This window comes from Bacillus rossius, chromosome 17, assembly GCF_032445375.1.
Source record: "Bacillus rossius redtenbacheri isolate Brsri chromosome 17, Brsri_v3, whole genome shotgun sequence".
Taxonomy (NCBI): Eukaryota; Metazoa; Arthropoda; class Insecta; order Phasmatodea; family Bacillidae; genus Bacillus; species Bacillus rossius.
In genome coordinates, this window is record NC_086344.1 from 23348554 (window position 1) to 23370197 (window position 21644).

At 35.9% G+C, this 21644-nt stretch overlaps 1 protein-coding gene across 4 annotated transcripts in view; it reads left to right on the forward strand.

The window, feature by feature from the left end:
- Positions 1-21644, forward strand: part of LOC134540754 (transcriptional enhancer factor TEF-1) — a 268214-nt gene that overhangs the window by 234362 nt on the left and 12208 nt on the right. For 3 of the 4 annotated variants that reach the window (XM_063383655.1, XM_063383653.1, XM_063383654.1), the window contains 7 exons: positions 27-157; positions 1203-1343; positions 3718-3755; positions 7285-7462; positions 9344-9406; positions 13731-13897; positions 17170-17404. In XM_063383655.1, the coding sequence (XP_063239725.1) occupies positions 27-157; positions 1203-1343; positions 3718-3755; positions 7285-7462; positions 9344-9406; positions 13731-13897; positions 17170-17404 (953 nt within the window). Of the gene's footprint in view, positions 1-26; positions 158-1178; positions 1344-3717; positions 3756-7284; positions 7463-9343; positions 9407-13730; positions 13898-17169; positions 17405-21644 lie in introns of all 4 variants that reach the window. The other variant, XM_063383652.1, reaches the window with a different exon arrangement.

Consider the following 21644-nt stretch of genomic DNA (forward strand, 5'->3'; position numbering starts at 1 on the left):
GACGGCACAGCGCCCCCTTGTTGCAGGTCGCAACGAGCTGATAGCCAGGTACATCAAGCTGCGCACGGGCAAGACGAGAACGCGCAAGCAGGTCAGCTCGCACATACAGGTGCTGGCTCGGAGGAAGCTGCGAGAGATACAGGCCAAGCTGAAAGTGGTAAGTGTCGCGGCCGTCTCCGTTCCCCGGGGTCAGTGCCGGTGCCCCTGATTTGTCAATGCTCCATTCTCATTTCATCTCCTCTCGTAGTTCATTAAGTTGTGATGAATTAATTAATTGTACACACTTACTTAGCTTTCAGAAGTGATGGGGTCAAATCTCATTTTTCTCGAATCCCAAAGAGTACTTCGAACATAGCCCTGGAATCTGAATCTAGGTCTCGAGGGTCCAAATTATTGACTACGGTGTTGAACTTTATACCTTTTAAATGTTTCATTCACGAAATAAGTGTCCAGAATCAATACCTGTTGGATTTTTATTTATATAATAATTGCATGTTAAAAGTACAGTATCTCGGCGAATTGTTTCTATGTTCCGGCACTACCTAATGATTTGCCAGAGTTGAAACTCGGAATTAAGAGGCCGTTGCTTCAATTACTTTGGATGTGTTAACCAGAGTGCGGGAAGAACAGGAGTTTTGGTTGGATGTGTGCCGTGTAACTGAAGTTGAGCTTGTCTGACACTTGTAAGGGAAAAAGCTAGGTTACTTGATGTAAGCTTTTGGACATATGCCATTGCTAAGCACTTTTTTTGTAGAAGAAAACTAAAAAAAATACCCAAAAGACAAAAACACAAAAACACAAATTAAGCAAAAAATTGCTGTTGTCAACAGGTTATAAACACCACATAATATTCCATGACACGAATATGGTCAACAAACAAAGAAAAATGGACTAAGAGAACTAAAAAAAAAAACACAAATGATGACAGCACTACCTGATGATTTGCCAGAGTCGAGACTTGGAATTAAGAGGCCGTTGCTTCAATTACTCTGGACGTGTTAAACCAGAGTGCGGGAAGAATAGGAGTTTTGGGTCGGATGTGTGCCGTGTAACTGAAGTTGTGCTTGTTGGACACTCATAAGGAAAAACTAGGTTTAGTTAACGTTGAAGTTGAAGTGTTGTTTGTTGTGAACGGACTGCCGGAAGGTGGTGTGATGGAAGCCGGGGGTGTGCTGTAGAGCTTGTGCCGTGCCGGTGCGCAGGACCACGCGGCGAAGGAGAAGGCCCTGCAGACCATGTCGAGCATGTCGAGTGCGCAGATCGTGTCTGCCACGGCCATGCACAACAAGGCGGCGGGGCTGGTCGGCCTGGGCCTCGCGTCGCCCGTCACCTACCCCGGCGCGGTGAGTTTCCCCCTTTCCCGTCCTTCCTACGGTTGTGGTGTTTTGTCCAGAGACGTGCGAGACTGTAAAGTCCAGATGAAAACGACACAATTAATGATCATGCACTCGCAAACAACTCGATTGGCAGCAAGCGTGCACGATAGCACAACTTACCGCCATGACGGTTCAACAACAACTGTTGCTTCGTTGCCCGGAAGGTGCAGGGCAGCCAACTTGAAAAACTTGGCGCTGCTGGTGAGCAGCGCGGGAAGTTCGAAATTCAAATGTTTCACACACTAGACACTAAATTACACGCAATATTTACAAGTCCAAACATGTGGGAAACAGGGACGAGTCAGGGAAATTAAAATGGTCGGGAAATAATCTGGACAGATCAGGAAAATCACCAATATTTCTGTGATTTTGTTCCTGTGACCGCAAAATTAAACCGAAAATAAAATTTTCCGTCAGCGTTTAGGAACCTCGAAACGTTTTACTGATCACAAAATTTGGTTGATTTTTTTTTTTTTTGTGAAACCCTGGTCTTTTTTACCGTAAACACAAAAGGGGTAAACTAATTTCCGGATGCTTGCGTACAAGTTTGATAGCCTACGTTCAATAGCTTTGGGGTGGATCTATAGCAATTGTACACACACACAGGTATCTGTCTAAAATGGTGTTAATTTGGCTGAAAGCATGTATGTCTCTAACACCCAAAAAGCAACACCAAGTGTGTTCTGGGATAATTTGTGTCTGGATAGTGTGGGAATCTTGTTGATACAGATCTGGAAAAGCTGTAAATGTCAGGGAATTTTTGGATTCAAAGCTTATAGCAACCTGTAACAACACGCTGAAAATATTATCTCACAGTTGATGTCAGTGATGAAAATTAAATGTTCTAACAACAAATTTTGATTAAAAAGTTTAAGGTGGATAATGTTGATACACACTTTGAGCAGAATTTTGCTGGTTAAGGGATTATATAAATTTATTTGTTAAATTGCTTGTGTTATGTGCTATATATTTGTTTGTAAAAATTCTTGTGTTGTGCGCTATATAGTTACTTCTAAAATACTGAATTTTAAAATAAGACAGCTGATAATAGTATGTAAAACGGTATAAACCAGTAGCACAGCATAATATTATGTAATAAGTACATTAAATTATGCAGATTTATGGACCATAAATAAGACCGGTCAGGTTTAAAAATGGCACGCTATTGCAGTTTACCATTAAAAAGCTACAGTAAAACCCTGTAAGACGTTTTTCAAGGGACTGAATGAAAAAGCTTATTAACAGGGAAAACTTCTTAAAAGGGATGTAGTATAGGTCAGTTGTTACATAAAAAAAGGGGTTGTCTGTAAAGTCGGTTAACGGACAATATTTTTATGTTATAATGTCAAAAAACATTGATGAAAAATTTGCATACTTTTTAATTTTCAACCATTATTTACAGTTTCTGCAAATTTAATTTAAATAATTTGTTTAAATATAATCATGAACAATTAGTTAAAAAGCCCTCTTTAACCTGTTTAATATTATAGATGATTTTCTCGCATGGTGGTTGGCCGTTTCTTGCACGCTCGGCTCAGGCAGAACGTGACAATGAGTCATGCTTTTTCGTGCGTGCAGCCGGCATTCATCGATTTATAGGACGTTATCACGTCAAAAAAAAACTCAAATGACATACTTAGGTTATGCATTATTTGTTCAAGTTTCTCTTTTACAATCAAGCCTTTTGTAGGGATTCCATTACCACAAATATTTGTTGTTTAGAAAAGTCCTCACATGAAACTTTTAAATGTTTATTATGGACTTGAGTAATTATTCAAAATTATGAATTACCTCTAATTAACCAAAAACCACATGTTGGAGGCCCTGGTGCAAGGTGTACTGTGTTTCCCTCTCCAATTTTATTTTTAATTGTTGTAGACACCTGTAGGAAGGCCTGTATGTATCAGGTCTATCAGCATCATTGCACAATTTGATGTAAAAAAAATACTGGACAGAATTAGCCTTAGTTATGTGGAATCACGTAGGTTGTTGTCCCAAGCTCTGTGTATGATGAAGCACTAAGGCGGCCAAATAGAAAGAGCTTATTTCAGCACAGTTAGCATTCTTGGTTCCGGTGTTAACCTCTGCAGTTATTTTTTTGCAGCATTCTTTAATTTTGCTTCAAGAGTATTACAAAATTTCTTAATATTTTCAGTCAAATTCTTTGTCGTTAATACATGTATCTAAATTACCAGGTGGTAAATATTTTATTTAAGGATAAACTGTGAATGAAAACTTGAGGTTGTCTTGAATGTACTAATTGTTGCTGTGGAACCCCAGGGTCAAGGGATGCAAGTCCAACGGATTGCGGCTTACTTATTTTTTTTCTGTTTTGTTGCAGTTCTGGCAGCCGGGTTTGCAACCAGGAACCTCTCAGGAGTGAGTACAAATTTTCTCTAGTTTAACAAAGGGTTTCTTTTTGTGATACTGTCAAATCCCATTATTCTTGTGATCCGTATCACAAAGAGTACCTCCGATCTACTCCCCAAATCTCAATTTAGGTCTCAAGGGTCAAAAACAAGATAGTTTAAGACATAAAAAAAATAACGATGGTTCAAACAGATATCAATACAAAACAATCAATTGACTGTACCCGGATACTTTTATATATGGTCCAAATTTTTAATCACTTTTTACAAACATAGTCACTAGTTTCTGCAATTGCTTATGTTCAAAGAATTTTATTACATATATAATTTACTTTTTAAAGAAAATACATAATTTACTACGTTTTAAATGTTTATGGCACCTTTTTACATAACATTTACAACTGGCACAGGTTTGTTAATGAAAGACCTATTTTGTCAGTCCACTAGGGTTGGGTTAAGGGGCTTGCGTTTGATTTTTGGCTGGGGGGCTTTGGGGAGAAAAGAGAGGGAGAGGGAGATTTTTAACCTGTAAGGAGTTGATTCATCAAGGTCGAGTTTGTTTGCTGTGCACTTTGTTGGCTGGGGATTGGTTGTCTAGTCAATTATTGGTAAAGGTACTTTTCAAAATTTGAAAGGTGCAAGACAAAACATGTAATAATGAATGTTAGGATTTATATTTTCAATCCTTTTTTCACACAGTGCTTGACAAGTAAGAATTTATTTTTTACTTTGTGGAAAATGATTTTTAAAAATTATTTTGTTGCAAGATATTTCATTAACACGCAGGGCCGGAACTAAGGGGGGGCATGGGGGGCATGTGCCCCGGGCGGCAAATATCAGGGGGCGGCAAAATATGAAAAGTGGTTCACTAAAACAAGTTGAAACTAGTCATTAAAAAAAGTTTTGAAAGTGTACATTTCACAACCAATAAGTTAGCCAAGAAATTAAGAAATTCTATTTAACTTGATTATGCATAATTTGTAAATATATTTGTACTTCAAATGCGTTACTTCACTCTAAGAAACAAGTATTACCATAATTCGTGGTCTGGAGTGAGTAAAACCACTGCAATGAGAGCTGGCATCTCAAGGACCCGTTGCGCGGGTGATCACTAGGCTGAGCAAGATGTAGCCCTTTCTCTGATAAATACCTAACCTAATTTTTCCAGCCCCTACTCAGTCGCCCCTGTGTTTTCGTACCATGTGTGTCTCTGCCTGAGGACGGGAGCAAATAGCAGTTCCCGAAACGTCGCTTGTTTCTGTTTTGGAAAAACTATTGTGTTTGTTTCGTCTTTTCGTTTTGTCGTGTTATTGTCTCGTTTCAACTGTTGTGCTGAATTTTTTTCGGTTCAATATTTTTGTGCTGTCATCATTTGTGGGTTTTTTTTCGTTCTATTCTGTTTTGGAAAACTATTGTGTTTGTTTTGTCTTTTCGTTTTGTCGTGTTTTTGTCTTGTTTCAACCATTGTGCTGAATTTTTTTTTTGGGTTCAATATTTTTGTGTTGTCATGATTTGTGTTTTTTTTTTTCGTTCTCTTAGTACATTTTCCTTTTTTTTCTTTGTTTGTTGAACATATTCCTGTTACGGAATATTTTGTGGTGTTTATATTCTGTTGACAACAGCAATTTTTTGCTTAATTTGTGCTTTTTGTGTTTTGGTTATTTTTACTTATTTCTTTATTTTTTTTTTTTAGTTTTCTTCTACAGAAAAAGTGCTTAGCAATGGCGTATGTCCAAAAAACTTACATCAAGTAATGTTGAAAGTCATTGACAGATTAATTACGGAACTGAGTAACAGGTTTAAGGCTTTGGAGAACATTAACAATAAGTTTGGATTTTTTAGTGGTGTTCAAATTCATAAAATGGAAGTAGAAGATTTAAAATTCAAAGCAGCAGAATTAGGAAACACAGTGCCGATCTTAACAAAGAAGAATTCGTATTTGAAATTGAAAGTTTTAAGCACCATGAATTAACAGTAGACTATGAATTACAAGATGCTAAAGCATCAACAATGTTGAGCCTTATCTACAAAAATAAACTGGAGGAGGCACATCCTAACATTACTACTGCCCTGAGAATGTTTTTCACCCTTCCAGTTACAATTTCGTCAGGTGAAAGAAGTTTTAGTAAACTTAAACTTATTCAAAGCTATTTGAGAAGCACGATGGGCCAGCAGAGATTAACAAATCTAAGTATTATATCTATTGAACACAAACGAGCTGCTTTGATCAATTTTGATGATATTATTAACACTTTTGCAACTAATCATGCTCGAAAAATTAAATTTTGAACTGAATTTCTTTGTATGGTTATCAATACAATATTATACTTAATTCAGAATCACATGTTCCTTATGTAATTTTAGTACTTAATAAACTTATTGGTAAGACATTAATTTTCACTGTTGTGCAAACAATAAACAATAGTTTGATAACAGTCTACTTCATTATAATAAAAAATGTAATTGTATTAGTTTTCCAATTAGTGTACTTGATAAATAAAAGTTCTCAATTCTATGTATAAGTGAATGATATCATTTCAACCACCGCTTCTAACAAAAAAGGGTATTTTATAATGTTGGTAAGGAGGGGGCGGCAAATTAAGCTTTGCCCCCCCTAACGAATCTCCTAGTTCCGGCCCTGTTAACACGTGTTATACAACCATTACTTTGTACATAGTTAATTTATTTTGACAGCTACTGAAAACTTTTACAACTTTAGGCTAGTGGAGACAAAGTACATTGTCTTGTTTTAAACACATTGTCTCTGCTGCATTGCTAAAAAAAAAAAAAAAAGACCTTTTTCTTGACCTTCAAATGCTGTTAGAGGTATTTCATGCTCTAGTCTACAAACCACCACCCAGACTGTGAAATAAATTTTTTCAGCTGGTGTTTTCGTGCATATAGTCATTCACACATTCACACTATAAACAGAACTTCGCATACAAAATTTTATAGTGTGAATACTGAGTATTTACTTATATCATGCCAGTCCTTTTATTCTATTTCTATTAATTACATGCAAAATTAAAGGTAGTTTTTTTTTACCACGCCAAGTAAGTATAACTTCTAACGTGCGTACATAAGTATATGCACCCATTTTTTTTTTGAAATAGGAAACTGCAAAATACCTAAATTATTGGTAGGAAAAAAAGTCAAAGTAAATTTTATTGCAGATTTGTGTGGACCAGTGGGGTAGCCAGGATTTGTGTATTAAAGCGGGGGTCCGGGTGTCCTCCCCCGGGAAAATTGGGATTTTAAGGTGTAAAATAGTGCTATTTTAGCAGTTTTCGGTACTTAAATTTAAATATTGTAATGGTAAAAATTTTATTAATTTTAATATAAAATTTGTTTGAGTGATGAATAAGAAATTAATTAAAAATTTGGAGCTAAGGGGGGGGGGGGGGGTGGTTTGAACCCCTAAAACTTCCCCGGCTACGCCCCTGGTGTGGACTTCCGGTCATGTACACATTTAAACTTGTAGCCTGGAAAAAAAAACTCGTGAAGTTAGTGCAGGAGGTTGTGTGATGTGCGTGTGGCAGCGTGAAGCCCTTCGTGCAGCCCCCGTACATGGGCAAGCCGGCGACGGCGGTGTCGTCCAACGACATGGGCCTGCAGGTGCCGCCGCCCCCGCCCTGGGAGGGCCGGGCGATAGCCACCCACAAGCTGCGCCTGGTCGAGTTCTCCGCCTTCATGGAGCAGCAGAGGGACGCCGACACCGTGAGTGGCCCAGCTTCTGCCGGATTCATTTATTAGAGTGCCTACCAACAGTCAGAGCCTTTAACAGGCGGGCACTTGACAAATATTACATCAAAAATAACATACACAAATAACAAAACAATAAAAATGGGACAACACATGAAAAAAGACACTTAAACAAAATATAATAACTGAATTTGTCAATTTTATATTAATTCTTACTAATGAAATAACAATAACATGCATTATTTACGTCAGAAGTTATCTTTTTCTTAAATGCAAGAAAATGTAAGAATTCAAAATGCCCTTTCATTGAGATTTTTGCCCTTTTTAAAAGGTCTAAATATTTCAAAATATCATTACAATTATCAGTACACCGTTTTGATGGCTCATTTTTTTTTTGTGATACGTTCGAAAAGGTCGCAAATGAAAAGAAACACGTGTAATAAATACTTTTCGCACAATTCGCTGGCAAAGTGGAATTTTTAACATTTTTGTGCGGTTTGAATGAGAAGAACCAAATGGAATAAATAACTGAAAACGTATGAGTCGAAAGGCAAATGCTGGTGACCATTGCACAGTGTGGTTCTGATTATTTTGAAATGCCAGGTAAAATTAAATTTATTTTAAACCTTAAAAGTTCCAGCTTCATATTCAATTTCATTCTTCTTATCCATACTGCACCAAAACATTAAAGATGCAACTTTGCCAGCTAATAATGTAACAAGTATGTGGTAAGTGTGTGTGAAGTTCAGCCACTCCAAAAGTCTACATGTTTAACCATGTGGAATGCAACCCACGAAAATCACAATCTAATACTATTAAACAATCAATTTGTTTGTGTACATATGTGTGTGTGAAAGTTTAAGTGTAAACATAATATGTGCAATAAATCATTGTGGACCTCTATACACACATCGTGTCTCTAAACATTTTCACAATAATTTCCTTCAAATATGGCCGTCAAACGTAAAACAACACACAAGATAGTTGGCAGTTGAACAATACTAGCGTTGCATTATTGCACCTTGCATAGTTTATAAACTGGTAGTTTAAAATGTGTTTGCTGGACATTTTGAATATTATGTTCTTGAATTTTTTATAAAGCAAGCTTTAGCAATTTTGCTGAATTATTGAATACCTACTGTAGTTTGAAAGGGAACGTCAAATAAAAACAAGTACATATGTAATACATTGGTGTTTTAATAAGTAGAGAAGATTTTATTGTTTAGTTTTAAGTGAATTATGTTTATTCATAAATATAGAATCTTATAAATGAAATCTAATGTTTCATAAACATTTCTAGATTAAACAAATATGCATGTAAAGTATAAAGTATAAAGTAAACCTTTTAACATGTCACAGATTGGATAGCTGTTGGAATAGTTAGGTTCATAAATTTTTATTTTGCATTTATAAAGCAAACATTATAAGCAGGAAATGTACTATTCGTGAAACATTATATGTAGGAAATAAACACATTGTCCTTATGGTGAAAATGTTGGGACTTTAAAAATATGACAAGCAGGAACATTGTAACAGGGTTCTACTGTATTTTTCTTGCTCGCTCTTTACTTATATCCCTCCTGTAGTCTAATCCAGCTTACGTTAACAGTCTTTACATTGCATGGTGTGTTATATTATACAATAAACAAGCTAAACATATCTCTCTACATCACTTTCATCTTTTGCTAGTTGTGCATTGATAATGTGTCGGATGCAAAAATTCATAAAATATTTTGGGCACGCTGTTTGAAATGAATGAGTTTGTTGGACAATTCAAATAACTGTTGTAATGTATAAAGATTTAATCAGTTTAATTTTCTGAGGTTATGAATGTGTTTTGGAGACGGTGTATTTTCCCGTATCATAAACAGTGTAATTTTGTTTTGTGTGTTCCAGTACCATAAACACCTCTACGTTCACATTGGTGGATCGGCGACTTACGCGGACCCGTTACTCGAGGTAATGCAGTTGGTGGTGTTGAACAAGCTTACGTTTTACTCTTTTTTTTATATTTGTCCCAGTAAATTACCTTTCAGAGGTTAAATCTTTAAATGTAAAATTTACTAATTATATATACTGCTGTGTTTGTCCCTTCAGTGAACATTCAAATTTTTGACAGCTGAATATTATTATCAAATTATATGGTAAGCTAACCTGTTTTACTTCTAAATGTCATGATAACCAGCTGTGCAGCATCTATAAAAAATTATTCCTTATATTGTTACATTGAACTTGCAAACCAGCAAGTACTGGTAAATTAAATGAAAAATATTATATCACGTTTGAATAATTTATTGATACAAACATTTTGTTGCCTGATCAAATGGAACTTTAGTTGGCTTTTGAGTTGTATGAGAATGTTGGATATTGTGTAATGAATCTTGTCAACTATTGCAAGCCATTTCTTTATGTTTATGTGTGTTGATTTTGATTTTATTAATGTTGTAGGTTTCAATATTTCTATATGTTTATTACTACTCTTGTGACAGTTGGTGTAGATTGCTCATCCATAAACACAGAGAATAATTAAGTTCTGTAGAATATTACTTTTTGAGGTTAAGTTGGTTTTGTTTTGAAATTGCTTTGCATAAGTAAAAGAATTCAGGAATAAAGTTTCCAGATTAATTTTTATTTTATCAAACACTGAACATAGTCATTAGACTACGCAGTAACATTTACACCAAGAGGAACAAACAAAAAAAAAAATGATAGTACAAAAGAAAAACTTAAACCAATTATTGCATCACTTGGGCACAGTTTTATTATAGTTTGTTGGCGAATCAGGTGATTGCGTGCAATGCATGGTACAAATGGCAAAGTCCATTGTTTGCTGGTGTGGCCACCGATTGTCAAAAAAAAAAAAAAGGGCTCTACTGTATGAAAGATTACTCTTTCCTCTTTCGACCAATGACACAACATTACATCTAGCCAAAGCAGCCAGTACTGGCGCATGGCAACAGCATTTCAACCAAATCCCTGACAGTCTTTGCCATGCTTGTAGTACCACACGACTCATCTCTCGTACCAAGAACCATAGCTAGAAATACAAAAGAAAAACTTGAAAGTACATAAAAGCTCTTAAAGAAACAAAACTCTGTTATTTACAGTAAAAGTCCTTTATAACGTAAATTTATAACAGCGCCAAAAGTTTATGTTATAGTGAATTTTCATTATAGCCAAAATTTAAAAAAAAAATCTTATTTTTGTAGCATTTTTTAAATATATTATTTTCTCGCTTGTTTTTACTATGGAAATTCACAACAAAAGTAAAGGAATTTATACATAAAACTTACTAAAATAATTTCTAAGCTATATCAGCACTTGCCGACTGCGAAATATGAGACTGTGTGGCCGTGATAAGGCCGTCACGCACATCGTGGCTAAGCGCACAGCTGTTTGTTTACATGGAGACGGGCGGGCGGTCATGCCGGCCGCTTCCTGTCGCTTTGACCGCAGCTGGTTTGCTGGAGACGTGCTCTAAGCTGATGATATCGGGTGCATATCTGCGGAGTTTCGAATACAAAAACAAAATTTTTAAAAATCTCTAATTACGTTGGACAACCATACAAATAATATAAAATAATTTTTCCGACAATTATTGGTCAGTAACACAAAAATAATCACTCGTACAGACCCATGGAAAATAACACAAAATTAAAAAACACTTTTTAAAAAACGAATCAATTTTCGTTTGCCTTGATTTCTCTAGACTTTCGGACAAAATAAACGACTGGACCTCTTGGAAGTTCATCAAATCTTTCATCGTAGCATTTGTATGCTGATAAAAATGACTGATTTGTTTCAAGTGCCTCCATCATTGACGTTTTTGACGGAACAGATATGTCACTTGGTTCGTCGTCATTATTGTCATCATCTTCAGACGCCGCTTCGTTTTGATTAGAAAAGACGAGCTCGACAAGTTCCGTGTTCGTCAACTCCCCGCACGCTTACGATGCAAGTGTGAGACGAGTTATGCTCATTTACTAGAGCTGTAGCAAACCGTATGTATTCGGTACTGAGTAACGGGTGCGCCATCTAGTAAGGAGTAACGAAACGTTACACACGGCTGCATCTCGTTACTCGCATTTTTCGTATATTTTAGCATGCGCGCGCATATTCGATGAATTTACGTTACAAAGAACGATGTTTGATTATTAAGTAAAGTATAATTTGGAAATTCGTCGTCCAAGTTTTTTACTGTTTATTACAGGTATTGTGTGTGAGACAAAGTTTGAGATTGGAACAGAAACAACGTAGGAAAGTATTTTTTACAAATTAGAAATATGTATGATTTTGTTTTTTATTATTGCGTATGTTCACGTTTGTTTTTTTTCTTATCTTAAAAGAGATAGGTAATATTAAAAAGCAGCGCTAATGAGATTTAATTGTTTCTTGGTTAACAAAAACTGTTAATTATCAAATATTGCTAATTGTTTATTTTCTATTTATTATTATTTATGCGACGTCATACTGTACGTGTACGCAATACGACTCGATTCGTTGCTGCAACATAACATAGCATGTTATGCGGTATCAGAAGTAACGAGTAACGTAACGATACGATAGTAACGAGTACTAATTGTTATAGTAACGAATACAAAGGGGTACGCTTTTTTTCGTTACTTTTAAACCTCTATCATTTACGGGCTACAATCGGCGTGATTCTAAATAAGTAATGCTCGCAGCGGGGCCTGTCTTGATTTCGTCGCCGCGAGGCAAGCTATGCTCGCTGTGGGGCCCCACCTTGTGCGGTGTTGCCAAGACGGCCACATCATGCGCGTTGTTTCGTTTGCCGGACGCGTGGAATTGTGCGAAGCTGTTTTTCATTTATTAAGGGAATTGTAGATGTTTTCTCTTGTTTTAGAGCAAAATTACAGGCGTGTAATCTATCGCTATAGCGAAAATGAGCCCACGCTGCATTCGTTATTTCCAAAATTGTTATCCTACGCAGCATATGCAAAACTGACGGTGCCGATGGCAATTATCGTTATAGCGGACTTTACGTTATAGATCGTATTCGCTACAACGGACTTTCACTGTATATCAATACCATAACCAATTTCTGATTTCAAAAACAAAACAAAAATCTTAAGTAAAGTCACGTACATAAAATCACGTACAAAGTCTGGTTTGTTAAACCTCGTACGAATATCTGACGGCAGTGCTTTTCTTGATTTAGGCTAGGTGCCTATACAATGCATTACACAAATATAAAGAATATTGAGAATATTGCTGCTACACAACTAGGTAGTAGCATACGTAGAAACAATCGATGTTAAACTTTAATTTTTTTTTTTTAACCCTGCATCAATGTGGTTTTGGTAGTGGAATTCTGTGCTGTACCTTACAATAATTGCAAAAGGAATATTAAACAAAAATCAAATGCAATGTTACATTTATAAAATGTTAATTTTGGTGTACTGTTTATGATTTGAATTCCGATTTTAACTTATACCTGGACCCGTTCCTAATTAAATCAAATATTAACTCTCTAAACTAATTAAGGTACTAAACTAATTCATATAGTTTATATAGTGTTTGTTTTCAGACATAATCGTAACCAATATCATAGATTTAAAGTTCAATGACAGAAACAAAACATGTTTGATGAATTGCGATAAAACCTAAATGACACCGAAAGGCAAATTATAGTTTGATGTTTGAAATCTAAGGAATGTCACCATTCCCGGACAAAAAAGAATTGTACGGAAGGAATGGACGAGGAAAATTATTGTGCTTCTCACATTGAATCACTTTTTAAACCACAACAGCTCGCTAATTTATTTTTATTGTTTGGATCTGTTTCAGGCCAATTTTACAGATTATTTTATTGTAAAAATGCAGCATTTAAATTTTACAACTATTTTGGTCAACTATTTTGGTCAGGGGACGCAACAACCAAATTTTCAAAGGGGGGGGCAATATACCTTTTTATAAAGAATAATAGATCCCCCCCTATTGAAGCGGGGGGGTCCGTCCCCCCCCCCCCCCCCCCGGGAAAATTTGTACTTCAAGGTGGAAAATGGTGCTATTTAAGCAGTTATATTATCTAAAAATTGATCACACAGCACTTTGTTTGCCCCCACTTAAAGGTTTCTGAGGGGGGGCAAAATACCCCCCCCCCCCCCCCCCCCCTGTTGTTGCGCTCCTGATTTTGGTGGAGTAAGTATCACAAACAAGACAGCTTTTATATAAAAAAAAACGAAAACAATAACACACCGAAATGGACTGTTTTAAAAATGAAATTTGACTGGAACTTAAAGCATTGATGTTGATGCTGCAGGCGGTGGACGTGCGGCAGATCTACGACAAGTTCCCCGAGAAGAAGGGCGGCCTGAAGGAGCTGTACGACAAGGGCCCCCAGAACGCCTTCTTCCTCGTCAAGTTCTGGGCCGACCTCAACACCAACATCCAGGACGAGGCGGGGGCCTTCTACGGCGTCACCAGCCAGTGAGTGTCGCTGCTCGGTCACACCTTTATTCACAGTGCCCAGGCGTTGCATGGACTGAACACATCGCAATACAAGGAACTTCATATACCAGCCAGTGAGTGTCGCTGCTCAGTCACACCTTTATTCACAGTGCCCAGGCGTTGCATGGGCTAAACACATTGTAATTAGAGGCACTGGAAAATAGTGTTTATAATGGCAGTTCGTAGCATTTATATTTTGCCATATAGCATTTATATAGCTTTAATTTTAATAGACTAGAAAATTCTTACATGATTCTTATCCCAGTTTATGCGGATGTTGCAAGCTTTGCACATAAGTATGTTAGTGTCACTAACATAGAAATGTATTGCTCTGCACGTGAATGCACAGTAACAGATTTTGTTCTTCCATAATGGTAAAAAAAAATAATAAAAAAAACATTTTTAAATCTAACTGCATTGCACGCGAACGCGATACAGAAAACCGACTTTAATAACCTTAATTTTATTGTGAATAGCAGTGCAATATTTTAGTTTCACAGATTACCGTTTGTTTTTCGGGTTAGGAAATTAGGAAAACACTAGGTACGTTCAACAAATGAGTGACAAAAGCATAGAGCTACATTGCTGCCATCTTGTTTTCCCGTTAAGAGTGCTAACGAATTTGACTGAAGTAGATTTTCATAATTTTTTTTGTAGTTGCCAAATATAAGCTGCGTGTGTTGTAAACTTAAATTAATGCATCTTTATATTTTAGTTGTGATTTAACAGTTATTAATTTGATTGCTTGTGTTAATATCACACACGCACGCACACGTTGGCAAACATGGCCGCTTCAATGTTTTCACTTTCTTTCCTGTGAAAATATTCATGCACGTAAACAAACGTCTCTTTAATCGTTTACATTTGTTTGGGTCATACGTTACGTTTGCCGTTAACAAAGTTTCCGCGCGAGCCTATGCGTATTTAAATTGTTTTCGTGTTATTTACAAGATTCATAAATCGTGTTGATTGTTTACATGGCTCGCCATCATCACCGTTTATTAGGTAATCTTCAAACACGGTAAGAAGATGCGTAAAATAAAGAATGTTCTTTATTGTATGAGGTTAGGCCGTTAATAATAAGAAATGGTTTATTTAAAAAATATTAGATAAACCTAAAATTTACTGGAAATTTAAATATTAGTTGAAATTTTAATAATTACTTCTAAAAACGGGATGGTAGCGTTTATTCGTCGCTAAACCATTTTGTCGCTTTTATTCACGCCTATATTGTTTTTAAGATTTTCCAGTGCCTCTAATCATAATACAAGGAACATCATTTTAAAGTCCCATTGATTGCACAGTTTTGGTGCATCAGCAAAAAACTGGGATGCCAATCTTCAGCTTCATTTTTTGGGAAGGCAGGCGACCCCTAGGCAAGACGTGATGGTTGCACCAAACGATTAGCACGTTACAAATTCAAGGCAACGCTGTCTATTGACAAATTTCTAAACCAAACTTTTAATAGCTCTTAGTTTGCTAGCAGCCGTGAGCTTCACTAAGTAAATGAGTTGAGGGCAGTCTCCTCCCATCACCCTCTTTTTTCGAATCTCCCGCCAGTTAATGTGAGTGCTCATGGTTGCGATTAACACACTAGCTTTCATATCCATAAGTTCCCCATGCCGACAGTGTTTTGCCAAGGAGAAGGATAGGAAGATGCCTGTAGCGGATATATAGAGAAATGACACAAACTCGCTGTTTGTGTATGCTGTTAAAACTCACAGGAAGCTTACAACTGGGATGAGAGTCACACCCGAACATTTCTGAAGTTGTCCAAAGTTTGTCGTTGCTCGTAAAAAAAAAAAAAAAAAAAAACTCCATATTGCAACAAGGTTGTGAATTTAATCCCTGTGAACAGCAAATATTGTAGAAGACAATGAAGGAAACTCGGGCCTGTTAAAATGGTAAAAGCAGGAGATGCGCTACTACAGCGCTCCTAGCGTCTAATTTGTGTACATTTTAATGGGTGACTTAGACATGGTTTTTCACGAAATTCTGAAAAAGTATTTTCCCTTACAAAAAATAATTCTAGCTTTGTATGTATGACTCCAATCTTCTAAAATAATTTTATTCATGACTAAAAATTTTCAATGATGCTTAAGGGCGTATGTCCCGTTCCAGGTCATGATTTTAGATTTATATTAATCACTGATCAACTTTTAGACATTTTCAATCGTTTAACTTTTATGAAATGAAAAATATATATATATATGTAGTTGCATACTTTTTGCATAATTAGCTGCCAAAGTTACATTTTTAACCTTTTTGGGTTGTACAAATAAGGAGAATTTAATTTATTGCAGAACTGAAACTTTTTAGGATTAACTGCTATGCCACTGGCTACTTCAAGAAATGATTTGCATTTCTTTCAGAAAATATTAATTAATTTTACCTGACATTTCAAAATTCTCAAAATTTGTATGATCTTGACAGCCAAGAAACATGAAATGAGTTTTTATAATAGAAATGCAAACCATTTCTTGAAGTAGCCAGTGGCATTGCAGTTAATCCTAAAAAGTTTAATTAAATTCTCGTTATTTGTACAACCCAAAAAGGTTAAAAATGTAACTTTGGCAGCTAATTATGCAAAAAGTATGCCACTATATATATTTTTCATTTCGTGAAAGTTAAACGATTGAAAATGTCTAAAAGTTGATCAGTGATTAATATAAATCTAAAATCATGACCTGGAACGGGTTATACGCCCTTAACATTATTGGTCAACAAAATGAACTTGATTTTACTTCTTCTACTTATGTAACAGATGGATATGATATTTTGATAATATACGTAGTACAATATTTAGAAGTGGAGTATCAAATAGTATTTTCAGAGTATGCCTTGTTCTGAAAAGCACAGTTAATTAATTCAAATGTCACTAACATAACCTAAACAAACATAACATAAAATAAATTTACACATTTACACATTACACAGCAATTAAAGTTTATTAAACTAAGAACATTGATTACAATGCTAGGTACAGCATAAGCAGCTAGGATCACTTAGCATCACTTACTTAGCTTATTTTTGACGACTTTCCTATATTAACCTAATGCAACATTTGCTGTTAGTTTCGTTAATGGACGAGAGTTTTACTAAGCGGACGGGTCATTCCAAAGAAACTGATATGAAATTGGCAGACGTATCTATAGGAACCAACGTGATTCAAGGATAGCCTACAGTAGAATGATGTGGTAGGTAAATATGAATTCGACGGTGGGTTGTGATGCTGTGGTGCTGTGTTGCAGGTACGAGAGCAACGAGAACATGACCATCACGTGCTCCACCAAGGTGTGCTCGTTCGGCAAGCAGGTGGTGGAGAAGGTGGAGACGGAGTACGCCAGGTTCGAGAACGGGCGCTTCGCGTACCGCATCCACCGCTCGCCCATGTGCGAGTACATGATCAACTTCATACACAAGCTGAAGCGCCTGCCCGAGAAGTACATGATGAACAGCGTGCTGGAGAACTTCACCATACTCCAGGTGTGCCTGCTCTCTCTGCTTGCTGGGATTTTCCTGTTCTTACAATTCAAATGTAATTTGGACGTAGTTATGCAAAAAGGTACCAACCCACAATTTTGTTATATTTTATTTGAAAATAAATTAAAATAGTACAAGGTTGATTGTACCGTCGTTGCTATTATTACATCAGTATTTATACTAGACCATTAAAATTATACCCACATTATGTTATCAATACGAGAATTACAATTTATAATTAACTTTAACTTCAAAATACTCAGAATAGGTTTCATGTGGGTTGGTTCCTTTTTGCATAGCTACGTCCATTTGTTCTTTATAGTCTACAGCAGGCCTGCCGTTTTTACGGATATTATCCGTTTTCACGGATATTTGAAGCTTAAAACGGACTAACGGATAAACGGCGACATTCACGGATATTTACGACGCTTCGCCGATATTTTCATATTTGAATTTCGTTCATGTAAATATTTACATTCAACTACCTAGTTGAAGTTGTCAAACCATACAAGCATCCAACAGTAAAGCAAACACTCACATTACGTGTAGCGCCATGGAACTTCCAATCGTTTAACCACAAACCAAAAACATTTACTCCCACATATCGTTTTATGAAGTACAATATCTATGATTTCGGGGGAAATGTTTTTTGTTTGTTGAGTTAAACGCTAAGAAGTGTCATGGCGTCAGTAAACATTGGTATTTTTTGCCATTACAATGTTTTAGGTGCGGCATTTGTTTACAAACTTCTTACATGATTTAAGTAGTAGTTTTGGTCTTAGCTGATTGTGATGGAGAAAAAACGAAAGGCTTCGCCGGACAGGTCACTTTATAAACAGCGTTATAGTAAATAATGGGAGCAAGATTTGAAATTGTTGAGGCGTGGCAAAACGGAATTTTGCGCCGTTTGTTTGACTTGCAACTCGGAACTGAACGTGACAAAGGGCGGCTTGAAGACGCAAGTTCATGCGAAAAACCAATGAGCTGCTGATCAGAGTTGTTCTTTGACGAGTTTTGTAACCAAACCAAACAAAATAATTGATGCGGAACTGTTATGGACGAACTTCGTTTGTGAAAACAATTTATCTGTGGAACTCAGTGATAATTTCACCTGCAGATTATGTTACCTATGCAATGAAAACACAATTTTTCACACTGATGATTGATTAATCAACTGCTGTTACAGTCACTAGGCAGGTTGTAGTGTTAGCAAGGTTCTTTCCATCAGAGATTGTTGAAACTCTTCTGTACAAAGCTTTGAGTGGTTCTGCAACTGGAGAAAATCTGCTGTGGAAAGGGTTTTCAGCAATCTCAAGATGGTTAAAACTGTTCACAGATCGTCAATGGAATCACCAATGTTAAATGTGCTGTTGCATTGCAGAATGAGAACATCTGCAGGTCTGGCTTTCAAGCCCACTGACGAGATGCAGAAAAGATCACAAAACATGAAAAAGTAGCTAGTTAATGATGTGAAATACATTTGTTTTTTTAAACTTGTAAATAACTTCAGTTGTATGGATGTATTTATAGTTTGTAAATAGGAAAAGCACCAAAGCCTTTACTGAAGAGAAATTTTTAAATTACTTTTCATTTTATTGTGATACCAACTATTAGTTTTGTAATCTAAGTGGCAAATCTTAAATATTTTTTTACATTCATTTATTTTTTTTAAACATATGTTTTGGAATGCAATGTATATTTAAAATTACCGCAAAAAATAAATTATGTCAATTACGGCTATAAATTTTACAGGATTTTTAAATGCTGTAAAGAGGATTTAGGAACCTTAATTTGGTGGCAGGCCTGGCATAAAGTGTCACAGTACGAAATTAATGGGAAAAATTGTTTTACACTGCATTGTAAGCTTGCAAAGGCAATGCTTATTCTTCCACACAGCAATGCAGGGGTGGAAAGGATATTTAGTAAGCTCAACCTTATCAAGACAGCGCACAGGTCATGTCTTGCATCGCCAATGCTAAATGCTTTGTTGCGTATCTCTTCTAGGAAGAATATGGCAGAATTCCAGCCAACAGAAGAAATGAGGAATAGGGCAAAACATCTGAAAAAGTGATATTTAAATACTGCCAGTGGTGAAGTGTAGGCTACGTGTGTGTGTAAATACTTGTATAAAGTGTTAAAAATTGAATTGTTTTGATTGAAGTATAGTTACGTACATTGTGATCAAGTAATTTTCATAAAAATTGCATATTTTTTTGTATTTTTTAATGTACAGGATTTTACAGGATATTTTATATTCAAAACAAGGATATTACAGGATATTTCACATTTCAATCAAGGATATTGTTTTCAAAGTGGTGGCAGCCCTGGTCTACAGTAATAATGTACTTCACTTTATAATGCACGTACGGCCAGAAAACGTAAAATTCTAACCAGAAAAAATACAGTACGTATATGTTATGAAAAGAACTGAAAGACACCATGTTTCACTCGTTTGCGACTTAACCATACTTTGCAGCCAGTCGCTATGAACTTTAGAAATTCTATTTAAACATACTATGCTCAAGTTTTTGATTAATTGAATGGAATTATGGCCAGAACATTGCAACTGTACTCTATGACCAACATTTTTCATGCATCGTTACATTGAGAGATGTTGGTAACATTGGAAGAATGTGTTTGTGTTACCTTTCCTACATGAGATAACACAATCGTACAAAAAAATAGCCAGAATTGAGGAACCATATAGCACTGCTGCTAATATATACTAACATTTTTTTGAGTTTAAAATTAGAAGAAAACAATTTATCACTAGAGCCACGATTATATGGTAATGCGCGAACAAACGAAATAACACCGAAAACCGCTTGAAAACATGAAATAAAACGAAATTGTGCGAAATCCGCGATATGTCACGAAAGTTCGTTTATCCTGATTATTTACATTTTTTTTTCCATTCTGTAAGGACAATTCACTATCTTCAGCACAATCAAATATTTCTTACAGTAACTAGCAGCCATATATATTATATGCGACGGTGATTCATTATAGATTTTAAAATGAAGTCTCTGAATTAACGTAATATTTTCTTTAAACTGTAATTTTGTGTACCATAATAATTTAAGATGTTAACTATGATACAATGGCCGCCGTTCACTTTCTGTAAATACAAAAATATAGGGGTGTGCGGGAATAGGTTTTTGTACTGCGGGAAATTTTCGGGAAAAATAAATTATTCCCGCGGGAAACGGGACGGGATCGGGAAAATAAAATAGAAAGGCAAATTATTAATTATAATATGAGAAAATGGCCATTTAAACGTTTCTTGCAAAGTTAGTTGTTTTTTTTTGCTACTATTTCTTTTGTCTGCTTCACTTGCCCTTTTTTCAGCGGCGACTTCACATTTTTTAGCATCCTCAAATTATTTTTTTTCTAGCCAGACGTGCTACCATGCTCGCATCTCAAAAAATTTTTCACACGACACACTGTGCCAGGGATTTACTGTCTGTCAGATGTTCAAAATACTTCCAAACACTTTTAGGTTTACAAGTAACAAGCTGATCGGTTGCGACATCCATTATTTTTAGGCTGCTAGTTTGTTTTAATATACAACGGCATCGAAAATAGGAACAGATACTTTGCCCAAGCAGTAAAAACGTAATGTCAGCCGAAAAAGCCCGCCAAACTAAACAGCAAACAACTATTTTTTTCTCCCAAAGCAAAATCATAGATGTTTAGATACTCGTGAGCAGTGGTGTAAAACTACGTGATTTCATATTTTTCAAAGTGCCAATACAGTTCTCTACATCGCCACTGCTATCAAGTAATGAGAACGGTTACGCTTCGTTATGTAACGCAAGTCTAGTATTTCTGATATCTTTGGCGAAAAGGTTGGATTGCGCGTGTGTTTTGTTTGTGTCTATGGACACACAGTGGTTTTAGGTTAAGTATTCGATGGTGACGGCAATAACGTTATATAACTGACTATTCACGTATCTTGAAAAAATTTGTACCCTTGAAGAAATATATTTATGAACGCATACAATATTTAAGGTACTCCATGTACGTTTTTTATATTCCAATTAGATATGTGTAAACGATTATCATAATTCACTGCACACCACAGCTGTCGCTACGATCGGCATAAGTTTAAAAGATGTTTTGCGTTTAAATAGTACGGAAACCCTTCAAAAATGTACGAATCCATAGTAAATATTGTTGTAAAAACAGTTTGAATTGATAGAAAACATTTTCACATGATTAATAAACATTTGTAAATTTTTAA